We start from the raw sequence: 17,623 nt of genomic DNA, 5'->3' as shown, positions 1-17,623 counted from the left end.
CTCAATTCTGGGTGTGTTGCTTGTTGTTGCTGGTGGTTTGGGAAGTCTGGGAGCCTCTGCTGATTTAGGTCTCATATGTTGACATTGTCCTGGCACAACCCCTTTTGTCTGAGTCATCCCCCCACCGTCACTACAGCACAGATCAGGCCCACTGGCTAACTGACTGACTGAGAGGAGGGACACATTCCAATGTTACTTAATTTATCATAAGAATTTTCATAGGCTGTTAATACTACTAAGGGTTTAGAGTTGATTAGACGGAGAACTGTGTGTTGCAGGTGTGAGATTAATGTGTTAGCCAATGTTGCTTATGACTCTGTCCAGGTGTCACTACATCTGAATAAAACTACTTGATCCGTCTAAGATCTTTTATCCAGGGCTTACACTGAAGATTGCAGCTGTTTGACTTGGATGGGGATTCCCTCTGTCTATGCATGTGTGTATCTGTGTTTGTGTGTGCATGAGGTATTGCGCACACACTTGAGTGTGGCTGCATGGATCATTCATGTATCTGTGTGTTTCTTCCTGCCTGTACTGACTGTGTCTATTAGAAGTTCAATAACACTCTTTTCCGTTTTCAACGTTACGAACATTCCCTCTTCCTCTGGGTGTAATTTGAAGTCCTATGAATAAATATGTGGGCTAACCAGTGATCAGAACTCTATACCGCAGGTTTGAAAGCAAAGCAAAGGGAAATTGTAGGCATACAATAACATTTGAATGGAAAACGCTGCATGAGATAAAACTTTAATGATCCATATTAGGGAAGTTAAAAAAGGTTTGAAAACGATAGAAGATTTCCAGTGAGAAAAAAGAAATCTGAATATAAATAAATACACATCCTCCTGCAATTTTGTCAGTCATTACATGCATGCACTGCTGAGTGTTGGGGCTTGGTGTGATTGATTTAAAAAAGATAACATGATATACTTAGTCATGGATTAAAAAAAAAGCCCTGGACCACCTATGTCTTGTGTGTTTTCTGTCAATTTATGTTAGGAAGTACATGCAGTATAAATTGGAAATTAGAAAATTGTGAGGCAGCAGAAAAAGAAGAATTAGAGACCATAAGAATTGTAATTACACCAGCTGTGATGACCCCCAGCATCTTAAGATCTTGATCCATGGGTGCTCAGGCGTCATTATTACACTATTACACAGTACACAATACAATTTTCGAGTCCAAGCTGACAGTTACGCCTGTTCCATCACCTGAGCTTAAGGCTTCTGCTGGCTAACACTAAGCCTAAACCGTGTGCCTCATCAAGAGCAGGTGTGAAGTAAAACATTTAGGCTGTGTGTTGCACTCATCTTTGCAGCTGACCTGCCGTTAACAAGGCATGTCATTTATGTTGTCACAGAGTAGCTGACATGCTGGTACTGCAACACAGAGGCAAACACACTGTATTATTTTAATACAGAGAAAGGATTCAACTAATGCATTCCATTACAATTTAAAAGAGGCAATAAATCATTATCATTTTCATCATCAATTTCCTTTAAATATTTCTAATTCCCAATCTGAAGTCAGATTAGCAAGACTGGCAGATAAGAAAGGCAGAGGCAGATAAGATATCTGTGTAATGTGGCAACAGTAAAACTACTGACTGCTGGGTATGTCTCAACATAATGATGATTTTGTTTATGACAAGAAATAGAACGATACTGGTTTGTGTGTGCTTAGGGTTGATACATGTTAGCTGCTAATGGTGGCTCATATTAAGACACTCATTATTTGAACTGACTCCTATAAAGTCTCACATATTTACCAAAGGTACAGTTACACACATTCACACCTGGACGCTGCCCGGTATAACCACAGTCTGATCTGTTGGCCCCTGGAGCAGCTCTAATTCAGCATTTGGATGTTACATTGTTCCTTGCTCAGGGGCACCTCAGCAGTAGTTACATTCTAAATAAACACACTGCAGTGTATTATATACAATGTTTTATAAAAATAGTCAGTTCCTAATTTTACACTTATAATTATGACCTTCTCATGCCATTAAGCAGTATATTTGTAAGCATTTTCTTCTGAATGACCATTCAAGATTAACATAAAAGCAGAGACAGAATATGATTAGTACATGCTAATAACACAATCTCACAGGGTCCATAGTTGTTCTTTATTTATGCTCTATACGGCATGGAAGACCACTTATTAAAGGTTAATTCCTCCAATTTGACACATGAATATGTGTTTACAGGTCTTGAGGAGTACTCCTGCATATGTGAAAAAAGTGGTAAAGCCTTTTGTGGCTCCAGAGGAAGCTGCTTGTAATTTGATACTTTGATGAAAGGATTGCACACTGTTGGCATTCTCTCAATCAGCTTCATGAGGTAGTCACCTGAAATGGTTTTCCAGCAGTCTTGAAGGAGTTCTGTGCAGTGCTGAGCACTTGGTGGCTGCTTTGCCTTCACTCTGTGTTCCAACTCATCCCAAACCATCTCAATTGGGTTTAGGTTGGGTGATTTTGGAGGCCAGCCCATCTGACACAGCACTCCATCACTCTCCTTCTTGGTCAGATAGCCATTACAAAGCCTGGAGGTGTGTTTTGGTTCTTTGTCCAGTTGGAAGAACAAATGATGGTCCAACTAAGTGCAAAACAGATGGGATGGAGTGTCGTTGCAGAATGTTGTGTGTTACTTAAACCCCTTTGAAGCATTTATGTGGGCTCTGATCTGGGATGCCGTTAATTTGTGGTTACTGAGTCTGGTAACTCTAATGAATTTATCCTTTACAGCAGAGGTAAGAGGACCTTCCTTTCCAGGGATGGTACTCTGAGAGCCAGTTTCATCATGTGTTTGATGGTTTTTGCGACCGTACTTGTGGATACATTCAAAGTGCTTGATATTTTCCAGATTGACTGACTTTCATATCTGAAAGTAATGTTGGACTGTTGTTTCTCTTTACTTAGCTGCCATAATATATTAGAACAGTGGTCGAATAGCGCTATACGCTGTATTGAACTGTGTACCAACCCTAGCTCTGAACAACACAACTGATGGTCTTAAGAAGGCAAGACATTCCACAAATGAACTCTTGACCAGGCATACCCATTAACTGTAAACCATCCCAGGAGACTACCTCATGAATCTGATTGAGAGAATGCCAGAAGTGTGCAAAGCTGTCTTCAAAGCAAAAGGTGGCAACTTTGAATAAAATAAGATAGAAAACATATGTCTTAGTTTGGATGTTTTCAGTATTGATCTAAAATGTAGAAAATAATACAAATAAAGAAAAAAAAATTGAATGACATGGTGTGTCCAGACTTTTGACTGATCACAACCCTCACAAAGAAAAGATGGGAGAAAGATCGATAGATAGACCACCACATTCGCTCACAGACGCAGACAGTCTGGCACACACACTCTTTGCTGACAGCTCATGCAGGAGATGACAGGGCCTGGTTACAGTAATAACCCTCCTGCTATCTCACGCCCATGCGTCTGCGCCATAGCCTGTAAATCTCACTCTGTTATTGTTTTAATAACACTAATGTTAGCATTAGCCAAGTGGTTAAAACGTCAGACATCAAAAGCCAGAGACATGTGAGCTATATTGGGGTGAAGACAAAGGGCGAGGGCCCCGCTTGTGAAAAAAGCTGGCCTTGCTGACTCAGCAGAGGGGTGTGCATTCACTAGGTTGGTTGTGCCTTTGTATGTGTGTTTTATTAATGTGTGGGCACAAATGTATGCATTGATAGTTTGAGTGTGTAAGTGAGTGCCTATTTAAAAGTGTGTGAGTGTGCAAATCATGAAGCAACCTGATTGCACATAACAAAGCCCTCCAGCTGCTCGCTAAAACTCACTTCTCAGAGCTCTATTTCCTCCTGACCACAAAGTCTCATAAAGCTAAGCACCCATAGTTAGCTAATGGCATTCACTTCTATATCGATGCCTCTGGTGCTGCTTATTTGGGGAAAACACCCTGATATATTTTCCAACACATGACTTTGTTTTTCTGAATCAACAGCTCCACCTCTTAGCTGACTCTGAAGGCTCTGAAATAATGTCTGAAGGAGATCATCATTGCATCATTAAACCATAGAAGACATGAATAAAGTCCCACATATGCTCCACTGGAGCTCGTCTGCGACATACCATCATGGAATATCTGAAGACGTCTCGAAAGTAGTGAAAACCAATAGGCAACACACTGTATGCCCTGTAGTGTGAGTTAAAACTTAGACCTACTCTGACGTGGATTGGGCCATAGCGTTTCATTGCCATGGCCCCTTGTGTTTTTACATATGTAAGTAATAAAATAAGCTGGTAAGTTCTACACTACTGCCAAATGGGCCCATTTTATGAACCGCTGAGTGGAGCAAGCAAGTGAAACCTTTGTCTGTGTGTGTGTGTGTGTGTGTGTGTGTGTGTGTATGGATGTGAGTATGTGTGTTGAGTGGGAGTATGTATGTGTGTATGTGCTCAGGGTGGGGGTCCAGCAGACGCCAAGCTTTCCATAATGTTTACTGACACAACACATTTTAATGGTTTCTGCTCAGCGCCAGGAATTGAGAAATCAAGTCACTTCAAAAGGTCGGCACACTACGGAAGTCCGCTGTTTACACTTATGGCTTCTGCTATTTCAATCTGAGACAGAGTATCCCTATGGACACCACAGCAGCATTGTTGTGCTGTTGCAAAACTCTGAGCAAGTATTGTTTGTCATTTGCATAAAATACTGTAGTTCACAAAAAAAAACATTGTTTTAGGCACAATGTCCTTTAAAAAGGTATCATTCAAAGGCCACCTAAAGTTTGGGTTGGTAAAACTGCAGCAGCCACTGTGCTTTAGTCCAATGAATACACAGTTGAATGTGAAAATACCTAAATTATATAAAAACTATGGCAGGTAAATTAATTATTGATAAAATAATTTGTTATAAATAGCGTAGCTTAGTCGACCTTGACTGTATGTCACTGAACACCAGTGTTGCGAGTGGTCGGGGAGCACAGGGGAGATGATTTCCTCCGGGGCCGAAGTTTGTGTCAACCTTCGAGGTGTACCCCTTCATGTGTTATGTTGGTCGGGAAATAATACCAGGGAGCTTTGCTGTATCTTGTGGAGCTGTTGCCTTTATTCCACAGCTAAACTGCAGCCTGTACTGTACATTAATTGCTTGGTCTACTACTGTTACCTCCTTCGATTTCCTTCCTCTCCCACTCATTCACTGTCCACACGTAAGCACTCACACCTCAGGCACACACACCTCACACACCGCCCTTTTCCTGAAAGGGGCTACGCCATTCTTACAACAGATATGGCCTCCCTTAGCTGCTTCAGATCTAACATCACAGGAACTTATGGAGGCGCAATGATACACCAATCGAATCAATCAATCAATCAATCAATCAGCATTAAACCGCAATATGGTCAGTGCGGATAGAATGAGCTTTCTCTCCTGAAAGTATTACTTTTCACTTGTCGAAATTACAGACAAAAATGTAGCGGTGAGTTGTCTATTATGTGCAGGTGTAAAGAATCTATCCACAGCAAAGAGTAGCCATTCAAATCTTATGAAGCACCTGCTGAAGCAACGGGCTTTGACAAAGCTAGTCCCTTCAAGTATTAAAGGGACTTTTGTACTTTTGCTTGATTTGAAGGCCTGTTGCCCTGTTGATTATAATAAATAGGTCTGAAAATTTTGCTTATTGGGTTTGACTGTTCAGTACTGTTCATAATGAAGCAGACATAAAAGTAACTTAAAAGTTACTGTCCCTAGTAACTGATTACTTTCGATATACAGTATACAGTCTGTCCCACCAACGCTGCCCACACCTCCATCTGGTCCTACAAAGAAGCCTGTAGCTGAACCTGCCACCAGCATGCTATTCGTAAAGTAATTCAACTACTTTTAAAAGAACTAACAAGTAACGGTAACTAATTGCTAATTTTCAGTAACTTGCCTAACACTGCTGAACACATTCCCCAGTAGCTTTGTAAAAATGATGGCGGCAGATAACTTAATGCTACAGAGCATGCTGAAAGGAGAAAAGTCCCACTCCAGCCAGTTTTTCCTCCTGTAAAACAGTTAACATTCTCAGGCCAAGTTTTTTTTTTTTTTTTTCAAGTTTAAAAAATAAATTGGAAACATTGTCAGGAAAGAAGTGCATTTATTCATTGATCCACTTATCGACCAAAACTGTCTGGCAATAAAAATATATTTGAATGCTCATGGGAAAAATTTGGTATGTATGACAAAGCTTGTAATTTGTTAGATACATTTTGACTGACAGCCCTAATATAATCAAGCAAAATAACGGTCACTAACACACCTCAGTCTGACAAGGCTACCCAGTGCTGTAGGTATGACCTTTGTGCTAGCATTAGCCACAGAAGGAGTGTCTTGCTGCTACAGCGGCTCTGTTCTTTGGCTCAGGGACTTTGTGCTTTGTGTTACTGGTTTAGTGTTAGCTGCTAAACAACAGGTGTAGAGGCTCAGCACATCAATGTCTTTGCTAACCATATCCAGCTATATCATGTCTCACTTGCTTGTAAGAAAACACCTTATCACACTATCATAATGAATATATGCTTTCTCTCCCATTCTTGTGCCACTAGCTCTATATTAGCCTATCAGCAATCAGCAATGCATCCACCTAGTCTGGGGGAAGACTGGTCATGTACAATGAGGGCAAAGGGTGAATGTCTGTTGGTATGGCAGTACATAGGTGGACAGACCGTTAGCCCTTGCTTGTATAACTCATACAGGTACTCCGGTTTGCCCCACCATCAAAACATGTACATTATGTTGATTCTCTAGTCAGTGCCTTTAATCAGACAGTAGCTAAAAAGAATGGGTAAAGTGCAGAGTACCAGTTTTACTATGTTGCATGTGACATACTAAATAAAGATTCTTCATGCAAGCTGAATGAGATGATAGGACTGGCTTTTTAGGGATACACACACACTGGATTTATTTTCCATTTATTTGTCAGAGCATTTGACTTGTTGATTGCTGTCAGGATTTTAGGAGATTTTCTACAAATATAATAAAAAATGCTTTTAGAATAGCTTACTAACCCTAGCTTTAAATATGACACTTTTGAAGTCAGTGGGTTATACTTGGCATATGGCAATGAAAATCACGTAAAACTCAAATCTTCATTCACTCGTTCTACCTCAGCCAAGTATTTCTCCTCAAACCCAGGATTTTATTTCAAACTCAGTAACAATGAGCTGAGAGCCGTGTGAGGTCCCAGCATACAGCATAAACGTGTGAACCACTCTCTGGCCATATGCTGGTGAACGCCCAAGTACAGACAATAAAGGAATTGTTTGGCTTCGGCTCCAACATTAAAACACTTATGTTTTTTTTTTCTTTTTTTTTTCCTGCACATGCCGTGGGGTTTCATGGGAGACCCATCACCACAATGATCAAAACGACTTATACGCATTACAGTGAAGTAATGAAATTCTCATCTTCATTCCCATCCCATGCAGTCTGTTTCTTGTTTATTCTGCAGGTCGCTGTGTGCTGTGGTCCAAAATGTCTGCTGTGAGTTAACAGCGCTGGAGCACCAGTGGGCGGTTTTTCTATACAACCTATCTCTGTAATGAGCTGGTGGGCTGCTCTGACAGGGGTCACAGCAGGGTAAAGGAACAGCATGACTTCACTCCTTGGCCATAGTGGTGTTGAATTTTCCAGAGATTTCGGAGATGATCAAATTACACATCACAATAATATTACAGTCAGGGTGGCCTGTTCATCTGTTTACAGTGCAAGGTGGCTGCGACCTAATCCTGTAAAGTTTAAGCTTGCTCACAGGAACAGCATCATCCAGTCTGAACTGGGAAATGTCAATACACATGAAACACTGTTACAAAAGTATTTTTTTTATTAAAACATACACAAACATAAATAAAAAGAACACTGAATGGAAAAAAAAAAAAAACTAACAAATCAGATGAAGCTCTTACAGGTATGCTACAATCTTGAAGAAGAAACAATATATCCATATTGCTTTTGGCTAAGCAAGTGCACACAGAATTGTCAAAATCATGATACATAAATATGGTATTTAAAATGAAGCCCCTGTGTTTTAATAACAAAAAGCGTGACTACTATATTCTCTAAGTGCTGCATAATGACTGTCACACAGACATAAAATATAAATGATTTTTACAGCTGAAAGGTCACTTAAACAATGACCTGTCTCTGTACTTCTATAGCTAATAAATAAATATTTAGTGCATATTCCCATTTACCTCACTGAAGAGCCAAATGAAAAACAAAAATTTAAGTTAAAGATGAACCAAACTCAATTTGGTTCCTCTAGTTAAAGAAGTCTATTCATGTCATTTATGGTCAGACAGTCCAGCTATCCGCATTGCTTGTTGATTGACATTAACTTAACAAACAAATGTCATTTCCTCCTAAAAATGACATTGTTTAAAATGACATTGTCGTGTAATCAGTGAAGCAGGCACCTCATTAGATTTTTGTCAAGGCAGAAAACTGGATAACATGAGCTTGTGGAGCACACACGTGACCTTTTTCAACTGGTTTTGTTGCTTGAAAAAACAATGTCAGAGTCTAAGTGAATTTTTCATGGTATTTGGTTTCAGTGGTCCCTTAGAGACATTGAGGGATGAATAAGTCTCCATCTAACCGCCTCTTTCGAATGATACTGTTGAGTTACTTAGAGTGAGGATGCCTCATTGCTTGCTTTGTTCACACTCACAGAACTTTTCTGGAAAACATGTGTGCATTCACTGCTGTGGGTCAGAGGCGGACCGGGGAGTTCTGTTCTTTTTATTCTGAGATAATCTGCGTCTGAGTCCAGAGTACAAGCAGATGTTCTATCAGCTACAATGTTCTTTGTTTTTAAATTCCACCAATCGACACTGATAAATCCTTTCTCAGTGCACTTCTTGCCAACAAAGTTACTTCCTTGGTTGCTCCCTTGTGATTTGTGTAATTAGTGCATGAACACATGTCTACGCTTAAGTCTCAGCTGAACTGAAATATAAGTAAAAGAAAAAAAAAAAAGAAGAAGAAGAAGAAAGTCCAGTGCTATTTTTTGGATGAAGTTGACGGCTGTGTCTCGTTTTTTTGTTTTTTTTGTGGTTGTTGTTTTTTTTGTTTTGTTTTGTTTTTTTTTTTGACAAGTTTTTCAAAGAACATGACCTTTTTAATTACCTTTTCTAAACAAAAGGACTCCAAGGCTATTTGGCAAAGAGCAACATAAAAGAACAACACATGTATATAAAAAAAACACACACACTTTTTAGACAAAATTAACATTACAAATCACTAACAGTGGTTCTTTGGCATATGAAATGTTCAGTAGCATGTCCGCTCCCCACGTGTTTAAATCTCAGTTACCCAACTTTATGGCCCCAAAATACGTCCCTTCTCCCGCCAGGTCCAGCATCCAAGCATTAGACACATTCACAAACAAGGCGTCTCCCTGCTCCAGTCGAACCCCTCGGCCCTGCTGAGCACAGTACATATTATAACTCGCATTGTTCCAGCGCATGGTGCTGCCTGTCTTCATCAGCTGGAACGCCTTGCTCCTCTTATTGCTGCTCTCATGTAGGACATACTGGAACAGCTGGGTGTTGCTAACATCCACTGGTTGGCCCCTGACCTGACTGCTGTCCTCTCGTACCAACTCGTAGTAGCGGAAGCAGGTCTTGGCATAAACGTAGTAGAAGCCTGACTCCTCCACCAGCAGCTTTCCCTTCTCGTAGCCCATTTTGTGGCGGAAATCATGCACATCGTCCCAGTCGATGGTGATGGCCTTCGGCTCACCATCTTCATGGCAAGCATAAAACAAAGAGATTTTGTTAAATCTATATGTATCTGTTAATTTTTCTTTGCTTAACATAAAACAATCTGCACAGAGAATTCGGTGTAAAGCCCTTTGTAAGTTCTTCTAACTAACTAACCTCTCTTCTAACTCATGAGTCACTGGGTTGCTTGTCAAATTAAAACATGCTACTGTGCTGGTGCTAGCAAAAATTTGTAGTAAAACAACTGTAGCATGACTATAGGAATGACTTTTTTTAGTGCATACATGGACAGTGTGTGCTTCAGAGTTGAAATGAAATGAATGGGTAATATCCAACCATGCTAACCAAGTATTATTTGATTGTTTATGTTTTGTAATTCGAGGTATGTTGTGTTGTTTTCATGAAATATAATCTTCCCATCCTACATTATTAAGAAACAATATTTTATCATGTTGAGTCAGATATATTTCACTTTGTCACTCCTGGACAGCTTATATGCCAGCAGGATAACACTGGTTTGGTCAGTTGGCTCAGTTAGCTACACAATTTATAGAGAGATGAATATTTAAAGTAGTTAATGGAAAGAGTCAAACACATTTTGATGCTGTCTAAGTTGTGCCATGGATGACACATACGATGTGTGTCCATTTAAAGATAGTTTAGAAACATTAAGAAAGTCACAGTGTTGTGAAGATATTAAAGTACCATTTGATTTTGTGTAAAATCACTCAGTGCACTACATCTTCTAGATCGATATATGTCACCAACATGGCCTTCACTTTGGCACAGTTTATAGTATATAGTATAGTTTATAGTATAGTTGCACTGTGTATATACATTGTATATATCTTGCTTTCTATTTATGTTATGCACAGAGTGTTTTTATTTTCTTTTTCTTTTTTTTTTGCGGACCCAATGCCGCTGTAACAAAATAATTTCCCAGTCTGGGATCAATAAAGTAATTTTATTCTATTCTATTCTGAAAAGGTATTAATTAAGGTGAAAATCACAAGTCTGAGTATACTGGCAGCTAAAGGAGAAAGACTAGTCTGTTTTTGAGCTAACTAAGATGCTAGTCTGGCTGTACAAGGTTTTTGTTATTGGTTTCAGTGACTGTTTAATGAGACATCACTTCTGTGTCTGTTGGCTGTGTAGTCTTTCTAATTACGTATGTTGACAGTGATAGTAAACTCAGGAAGAGCTGGCGAAATCAGCTGTAACCAAATAGCATCACTGCGTTTGTAACAAAGCCAGACTGACAGGTAAAGGCTTCTCGTGCAGTTTCAGTTGGATGGGAATTGAAGTGGACTTACTCTTTGAGAACTCTTGAGGTGTTTTGATTTGTAGATGAGCTGACGGCAGGCTGTCTTTCTGAGTTTTGCACCGTCTACCAGATTTCCTGGGGTCTCTCAGAGCGTTCAGCACTGGCTCCGTCTGTACTTCCTGAAGAAAACAGGAAAAGATCATTTAACAAACAATGAATGACAAATGATTTGTGTGTGTGTGTGTGTGTGTGTGTGTGTGTGTGTGTGTGTGTGTGTGTGTGTGTGTGTGTGTGTGTGTGTGTGTGTGTGTGTGTGTGTGTGTGTTGTAACATCTGCTACTCAGAGAAGTTGCCCAATTTGAAACTTAGACCCACATCAATAAGGAGACATCAGCAATTGAACCCCCCACCACCATCTCCATACACACACACACACACACACACACACACAAATGACTTTCTCTTAAAGCAATGATAGGATTTTGACATATTTTACCGCAGCTTTGCTCTGCTGTCTCTTCATATAACCGTCTACTTGTAAGGGATTATGTGTGTCTCTGAAGACAGCACATGGATGAGCGTGCACTGCCTGCATGTCTGTGTGTATTATCCATTCTTTTTGGCTAGCCTATCTTCTTATTCCAGCCACGGTTGTACTTGGGGCCGGAGGCAGTGACAGAGAGGCCTCCTAGTGAGTGTAACCTTTCAGATAGACTGCGCTTCTCACGGACTTGGCTCAAAAAAAGTATCTGGACTGTATTTCAGCCCCGAGTGCTGATTCTATTCAAGGCCAGTGACGCCGCTATACACAGTCTGAGCTGGGCTGTCATCCTCAGGCAAGACAGAGCATATACACTCAACGAAAACATGGTTTCCAAGCAAGTAAACAGTTACTGCACCCGAGCTGCCAACTCTCTTACGCCTGATATTTTAATCACATGCCAGATGTGTGAGTGTTTTGTTTTCTGCCTCTACCTTCTCACTCACACAGGAGATCTCTTGGACAAGTGAAATAACAGCATTAAAAGTCGTACCATTCTGTGAGCTCCTTTAGTGATTTAGGTAATGCAACTTTGTAGATGCTGCAAAAAGTGCAAGTTAAATTAGTACAACGTGAGTCTACTAGCTTGTGAATCTATACATACATAAAAAAAATGATTATACCCTACTGTAAAAGGTGTTGTAACTTGTTTTATGGTTTCAGAGTAGTTTCCTCCTATCCAATTATCTTGAGTGTCATGGCAACATCATCTCACCCTCACTCTGAGGTGCCACCTGAAACAGGAACGACACAGGAAAACTGAAAGTGTTGAAATGGATAGAAATTTTAAACACACCAACTTAGAAACCACACACAGCGACTCTGAGCTCCAAATAAACTCAACTTCGTTGCCAGACGTACCAACACCATTAACATGCTTTCGCAATACCGCACCTGTGCTGTGCTAATATTACCAGAAAGTATTTATTCACAGCCCGAATCCAGACAAATGAGCACAGCTCTAAAACTAAGATTAGCACAGTCTCTCCTCCAAAACCTATTTGCTACACAAACATGTTTATAGCACAGCGACTTGGAACGACACAGGGGTAAACATCGCCTTGCCAAGGCTACGAAGTAATTGTGAACATGCTCGCAATTGGCCCGACGTTGTGGTATCTATCTTGATTTGTGGTGGGACCACGTCATACCTCTTTAACCAGAGAGAAGAGATTACTTAAACAAAGAAGCAGCAGCTTGGCAGCTTCCTGATCTACAGTGTGATCTGGAACTGAAGTGCTACATGAGGGACAAATGTCTGCCTCTAAATACACATTCAGCTGCTGACTTGATTTCACATGCCTGGTCCTGGAATACCGCAGTTCAGCCCTTTAACTACACACCGCATACATCATTCACTGTCTCCATTATGTTGATGAGTGGTTTCTGCAATGCTTCGCTAGAACAAAAGTCCTCTCACTCAAAGCTTGGCCGCCAAAGCAGATCATCTCTTTGTGTTTGATACTGCATCAGTCAGACCTTCCCCTGACACAGTTGCACAGATCTCCACAGACTGTAAACAATTTCAGTTTGTGAGCCGTTTCTGATTCACGGTCCTGTGTTCTCACCACTCTCGAGAGCGCGCTGACCACAGGCCAACAGGCCAGCACATCCTGCTTCACATCAGAGACTACAAAACTGACAGCTGTCCACTGAGGCCTGCTCTCTAGCAAATCCCCCACCAGTGTCAGCAGAGTGCAGCGGTGGTCTCACGGCTGACCCTAACACAACACAGTGTGGTCCAAGTGGACCTGTCACCCCGACACCTCATAAAGCTCCCAGCACGCCTGCCCCCACTCCATGGGAAACAGCCGAGGGCCAGCGACACAATGAGCTCCTCAGTCCAAGACAGGCTGGGTGGTTTGTGTAAGTGCTCCACCAGGGATACCCAGGGCAAACACAAATACATAATTTCAAAGGAAATTAGAGCGTTATGGGAAACTAAACACCAGTGAAGCAAAGTCGGGCCTTTATCCTGTGTTGTTTTACTTCCTGGATGGTTTTTGCTTTTGCTCGGCGGAACCTGTGCCAAAAAACAGGCGGTGATCTCCAAAAAGGGATTAGGAAAAACAATATGACTTCAGCAATTAAGAATTCCTATTTTACAACTTTCTCATGCTACCGCTGATCACTGAAGGAGCACCGCAACCACTGACAACGATGAGTTACTCACGAACAACGATGCAGTAAACTATCTGCGCACAGTGCCAGTAAGCAACTACTCAAACTTGTGGAAAAATCCTAAACGATAAGCTGTTTGACCATATATTGAAGGCAAAAAGGTGTTTATCCTGCTGTGGTCTGACCTCTCTCCAGCCTGTGTGACCACCTATGGTTTGGGGCTTGCTTTACAGAAGCTGTGGCAAGTACTGAAAACACACCCATGGGAATATCATGATGACTGCTATGTGCAAAATTTCAAATGATTGTCTCATTGATATTTTGCTGCTCACCACATTATTGCATGTGCTGTACTTCCCCCATGTTACTGACGAGAGGAAATTCCAGGTATGCTTCAGGCATGACAGCCCTCGGTTCATTCAGCTTAAACTTTGTGTCAAGACAGTTTAGTGATGTCCAAGACTGATCAGTGCATTACAGACAAAGTCTCCTGTCATTGACAGAAATTGAAATGATGGAATCAGCCCCAGTGTTTAATGGTTACTGTTTAAAGTGTTGTAGCTTTGCTATTGATATCAAAGATCACAGAAACGCGTACAGTGTCATAGCAGGAAGTAAATCTGTCAAAATGCCATTTCTCTGAGTGGAATGTGCTCCATCCAGAAGCTGTGCTGTGCTGCGATGTTGCAAGGAGACAAACTCACCTCAATTGGCCGATGTGGGGCTGTGGACAAATCTACCTGGAGACAGAAATACAGGAGCCGAGGTCAGAGACAAATGCAAAAATGCCAAAGTTATACATCTGGAATGAAATCTGCTGTGAGAATGTGTCTCTGACAGGTGTGAGTGGGAGGAATATTTCATATTTTACTGTGTGTGTGTGTGTGTGTGTGTGCGTGTGTGTGCGTGTGTGTGCGTGTGTGGGATGTTAAGTTATTTTCCACATGTCACTCTGCATTCCACCACAGCAGAAGAAAGTCAAACTGATTTGAAGGTTGCGCGCTGGTTCCCATATGCAGGGCTGCTCTCTCTGAATGATTTCACGTATTCAGTATTAAAGAAAATGACCACAAGGCGTTCATGTATGCACACAGCCTGATGCACAAAGACACACGAGAATAAAAACTCACTTTAGCCTTCATGTTCAAATCACGGCACGGCAACCTGCCCCAATCAGCACATTCCCACATAGGTGCGGCGCTGTGCAGATTCCAGCTCTCCTCTCCATCTCCAGGAAGTTCTACAGGTGTTGAGGGCAGATGATGGTTCGGTGCCAAGCTGCACTCTGCACACAACTCCTGACTCACTCTAAAAGTGCTACCATATGCAACTGTCATCAAAGCCGGAAAAAGGGGGCTGCACGTAAATCCAAAGGAGGGCATCTCATGCTGCTGGGTATTCAAGGAATGCTCCTATCACTCCTAAAGATCTGGACCCGCATCCCTCTGTCACACTGTGGAGCTGTCATAACACCAAATAAGATAACAGCTGTGAAGTTAACCACTGCCTCTCTTTTTGGCTGCTGTTTCTGGGGGTTTTACTCCTTTGCCTCGCTCCCTTTTATTTATTTTTTTCGCCTGGCTCGTGTCCAGTACATAACTAGCAACTACCACACTGCAATGTGTTTATGCCAAAGACAAGCCAAAGAAATTTAACACACAAACACTGAGAGAGAGAGACTGCGGCAAACAGAGAAAGAGAGACAGATGCTCCCCAGGTGAACTTCGAGCATCCTGACGGAGCGGAGATGCGGTCGGTTCTCTTGACTTGTTGAAACATGACAATTATTCAGCTCCAAAACCGCCATAAAGGAAGAAAAACAACTGTGGCGGAGCGTAAATGTTATTCTACAAGATCCCAGACACGCAGCCTACATGATGACAAAAAGCAGTGGACCATGTAGGCACATATGTATTTTGATAGCATCTCTGACTTTGCACTGTCAGACCAGCACGTTATAACATCCAGTCAGTCTTCACTGAGCTTGCCAGACTTTCCTTCCTCCCGGACTCCTTGAAAAACAGCTCTGCTTAGGCTCAGAAGTTTACAACTTCTGACAAATATGAATTACAAATAATAAATTAAAAAAAAAAAAAAACCCAGATGGCGTGTAAACATGCACAAGAGAAACTGCAGCCTGAGAGCCTCGAGTGAAAACATCTGTACTGTGCAAACAAGTCATTTAGCAAGACTGACACATGTATTTACAGATGTTATCTCTTCAGCGCGGATACACGGCGCGCTGATCCGAGCAGCAGGATATCTCGCTCGAGTCGCTCATCTCCGTGGAAATCTTCATCGGGACTTCTGAGATGCTGTCTGTCTGTCTGTCTGTCTGTCTGTCTGTCTGTCTCTCTCTGTGTGTGTGTGTGTGTGTGTGTGTGTGTGTGTGTGTGTGTGTGTGTGTGTGTGTGTGTGTGTGTCTGCGTGCCGCCACAGCGCAGCACCAGCACACACACAGTGCGCCAAGCCTTGGCGCACAAAACTGCCCAACTGGCTGCACGTTAACACTTTATTTTTCACGTCTCACAGCGACTTGACTTCTAAGAGCACACACCGCCAACTTCACCTCCGCCGCCAACTCTACCTCTCCTTCCTCTGGAAACCTCCTCTGCTCATTTTTTTATGACATTGTAAAAGTGCGTAAAAGGGGCCGACTGCTGGACTTTCTTCGCTCGCGCGTAGCCGAGTAGAGATCTGCTGAAAGGATCTGTAGATAAATATTTACACGCTGCACCAAAGCCTGCGTAAACCTACAATACATGCTGACGACAGCGGATGACTTTGCAAAGTGTGCCATATCGTGCACAAGCGATCAAAAGCCAAGCGGACCACACAGTGTCATGGTGAGCCTACCTCCTGCAGATAACCTGTCAGGTGTAATAAGATCGCAACGCTGGAAGCCACCTGAAGCAATCCCATAACAGCGAGGGTCCCGAACAGGAGTGGCCGGTATGTGGGCTCCGAGCTCTGCACCGGGTGGAAGCGGTGCGGCCCTGTCTCCATGTCGACGGTGCTCCGCAGGTAGCCTCTGTATTCGCTGTGGGTAGCTGCCATGATGTGTGCTCTGTATGTGCCGTTCAGCCCCGGGGCCAGGTCCCAGACTCAATGCAAGGAAGCAAACTGAGATTGCGAGGAAGAGTCCCTATAATCAACGGTGGGTGGGCTGAGAGCGCTCGTTTCCCTCCGCAGCCAATCAGAGGGATCCTTCGGTGCTCAGCTAGACAGACGGGAAAAGGCTGAAACGAGTCTGGCAACCAGGTCGACCTGAGCTCACAACAGGTAAAAGCGATCCCTTTATGGATCAAGAGGTTCCTGACAAAAAAAAAAAAAATCAAGAAAACGCAGGAACACGTGATCCACCCCTTCTGCGCGTCCACACCCCTGGTGACACCGAGCGCGCAGCACGGCAGCGATGTAGTGAAGAAGTCAACTGAACCATCAGTCAACAGTTCACGCCCACGAACAATGAAGATGAGTTAAGCCTGACTTGACAACAAAAAAGGGGGGGGGGAAAAAAAGGAAAAAAAAAAGTTGTTCAAATACATAGAAACAGACTCAACATCGTGTTGTATTCATCCGGGACCAGAATGAATCCATGGACTAGAAACGATCAAAAACACGTCACGTGAATGAAATGAAAGATATTAATATTAAGATTTCAATTGATGAGGCACAGTTTCCCTGAAGACCCCACCCAGCCATGTTTAAAGACATGAACATGCTCTGCTTAGAATAATAACCTGCCTTAAAGGCATAGTTCACCGTTCAAAAATGAAAATGCTGTCATCTTCTCCTCCTTCTGATCCTGATGGAAAGTCGGGTGAAGTTTGGAAGTCATTTCTGTAGCCTAGCAGTAAAACAGTTTTGCAGAATTCTCCTAAACTGAAGTAGATGGAGACTTGTTTTAAAACCTAAACATTCCCGAACTAAAAGTATAAATTGTGCTTTTC

At 42.1% G+C, this 17,623-nt stretch overlaps 1 protein-coding gene across 1 annotated transcript; it reads right to left on the bottom strand.

Moving 5' to 3' along the window:
* Positions 1–7,826: 7,826 nt before the first annotated feature.
* On the bottom strand, positions 7,827–17,082 carry tnfsf11 (TNF superfamily member 11). Its single transcript, XM_037110606.1, has 4 exons — positions 16,527–17,082; positions 14,375–14,410; positions 11,058–11,187; positions 7,827–9,766 (listed from the first exon to the last, which is right to left on the bottom strand). Exons 1-4 carry the CDS (start codon positions 16,725–16,727, stop codon positions 9,327–9,329), a joined length of 807 nt encoding a protein of 268 aa, XP_036966501.1. The 5' UTR covers positions 16,728–17,082; the 3' UTR covers positions 7,827–9,326.
* Positions 17,083–17,623: the final 541 nt, after the last annotated feature.

Source organism: Acanthopagrus latus, chromosome 9 (genome assembly GCF_904848185.1).
Source record: "Acanthopagrus latus isolate v.2019 chromosome 9, fAcaLat1.1, whole genome shotgun sequence".
Classification (NCBI taxonomy): Eukaryota; Metazoa; Chordata; class Actinopteri; order Spariformes; family Sparidae; genus Acanthopagrus; species Acanthopagrus latus.
Note: the sequence above shows the minus strand (reverse complement) of the source record. Positions and strands in the feature narration are given on the sequence as shown.

Excerpts from the sequence above, each read along its gene's own strand:
- tnfsf11 (XM_037110606.1), bottom strand. The coding sequence starts at position 16,727 with ATGGCAGCTACCCACAGCGAATACAGAGGCTACCTGCGGAGCACCGTC. Across the intron at positions 14,411-16,526 it reads TGACAGGTTATCTGCAGGAG|GTAGATTTGTCCACAGCCCC; the intron begins GTAGGCTCACCA and ends TTCTGTCTCCAG. Across the intron at positions 9,767-11,057 it reads ACCTCAAGAGTTCTCAAAGA|ATGGTGAGCCGAAGGCCATC; the intron begins GTAAGTCCACTT and ends CTTGCCATGAAG.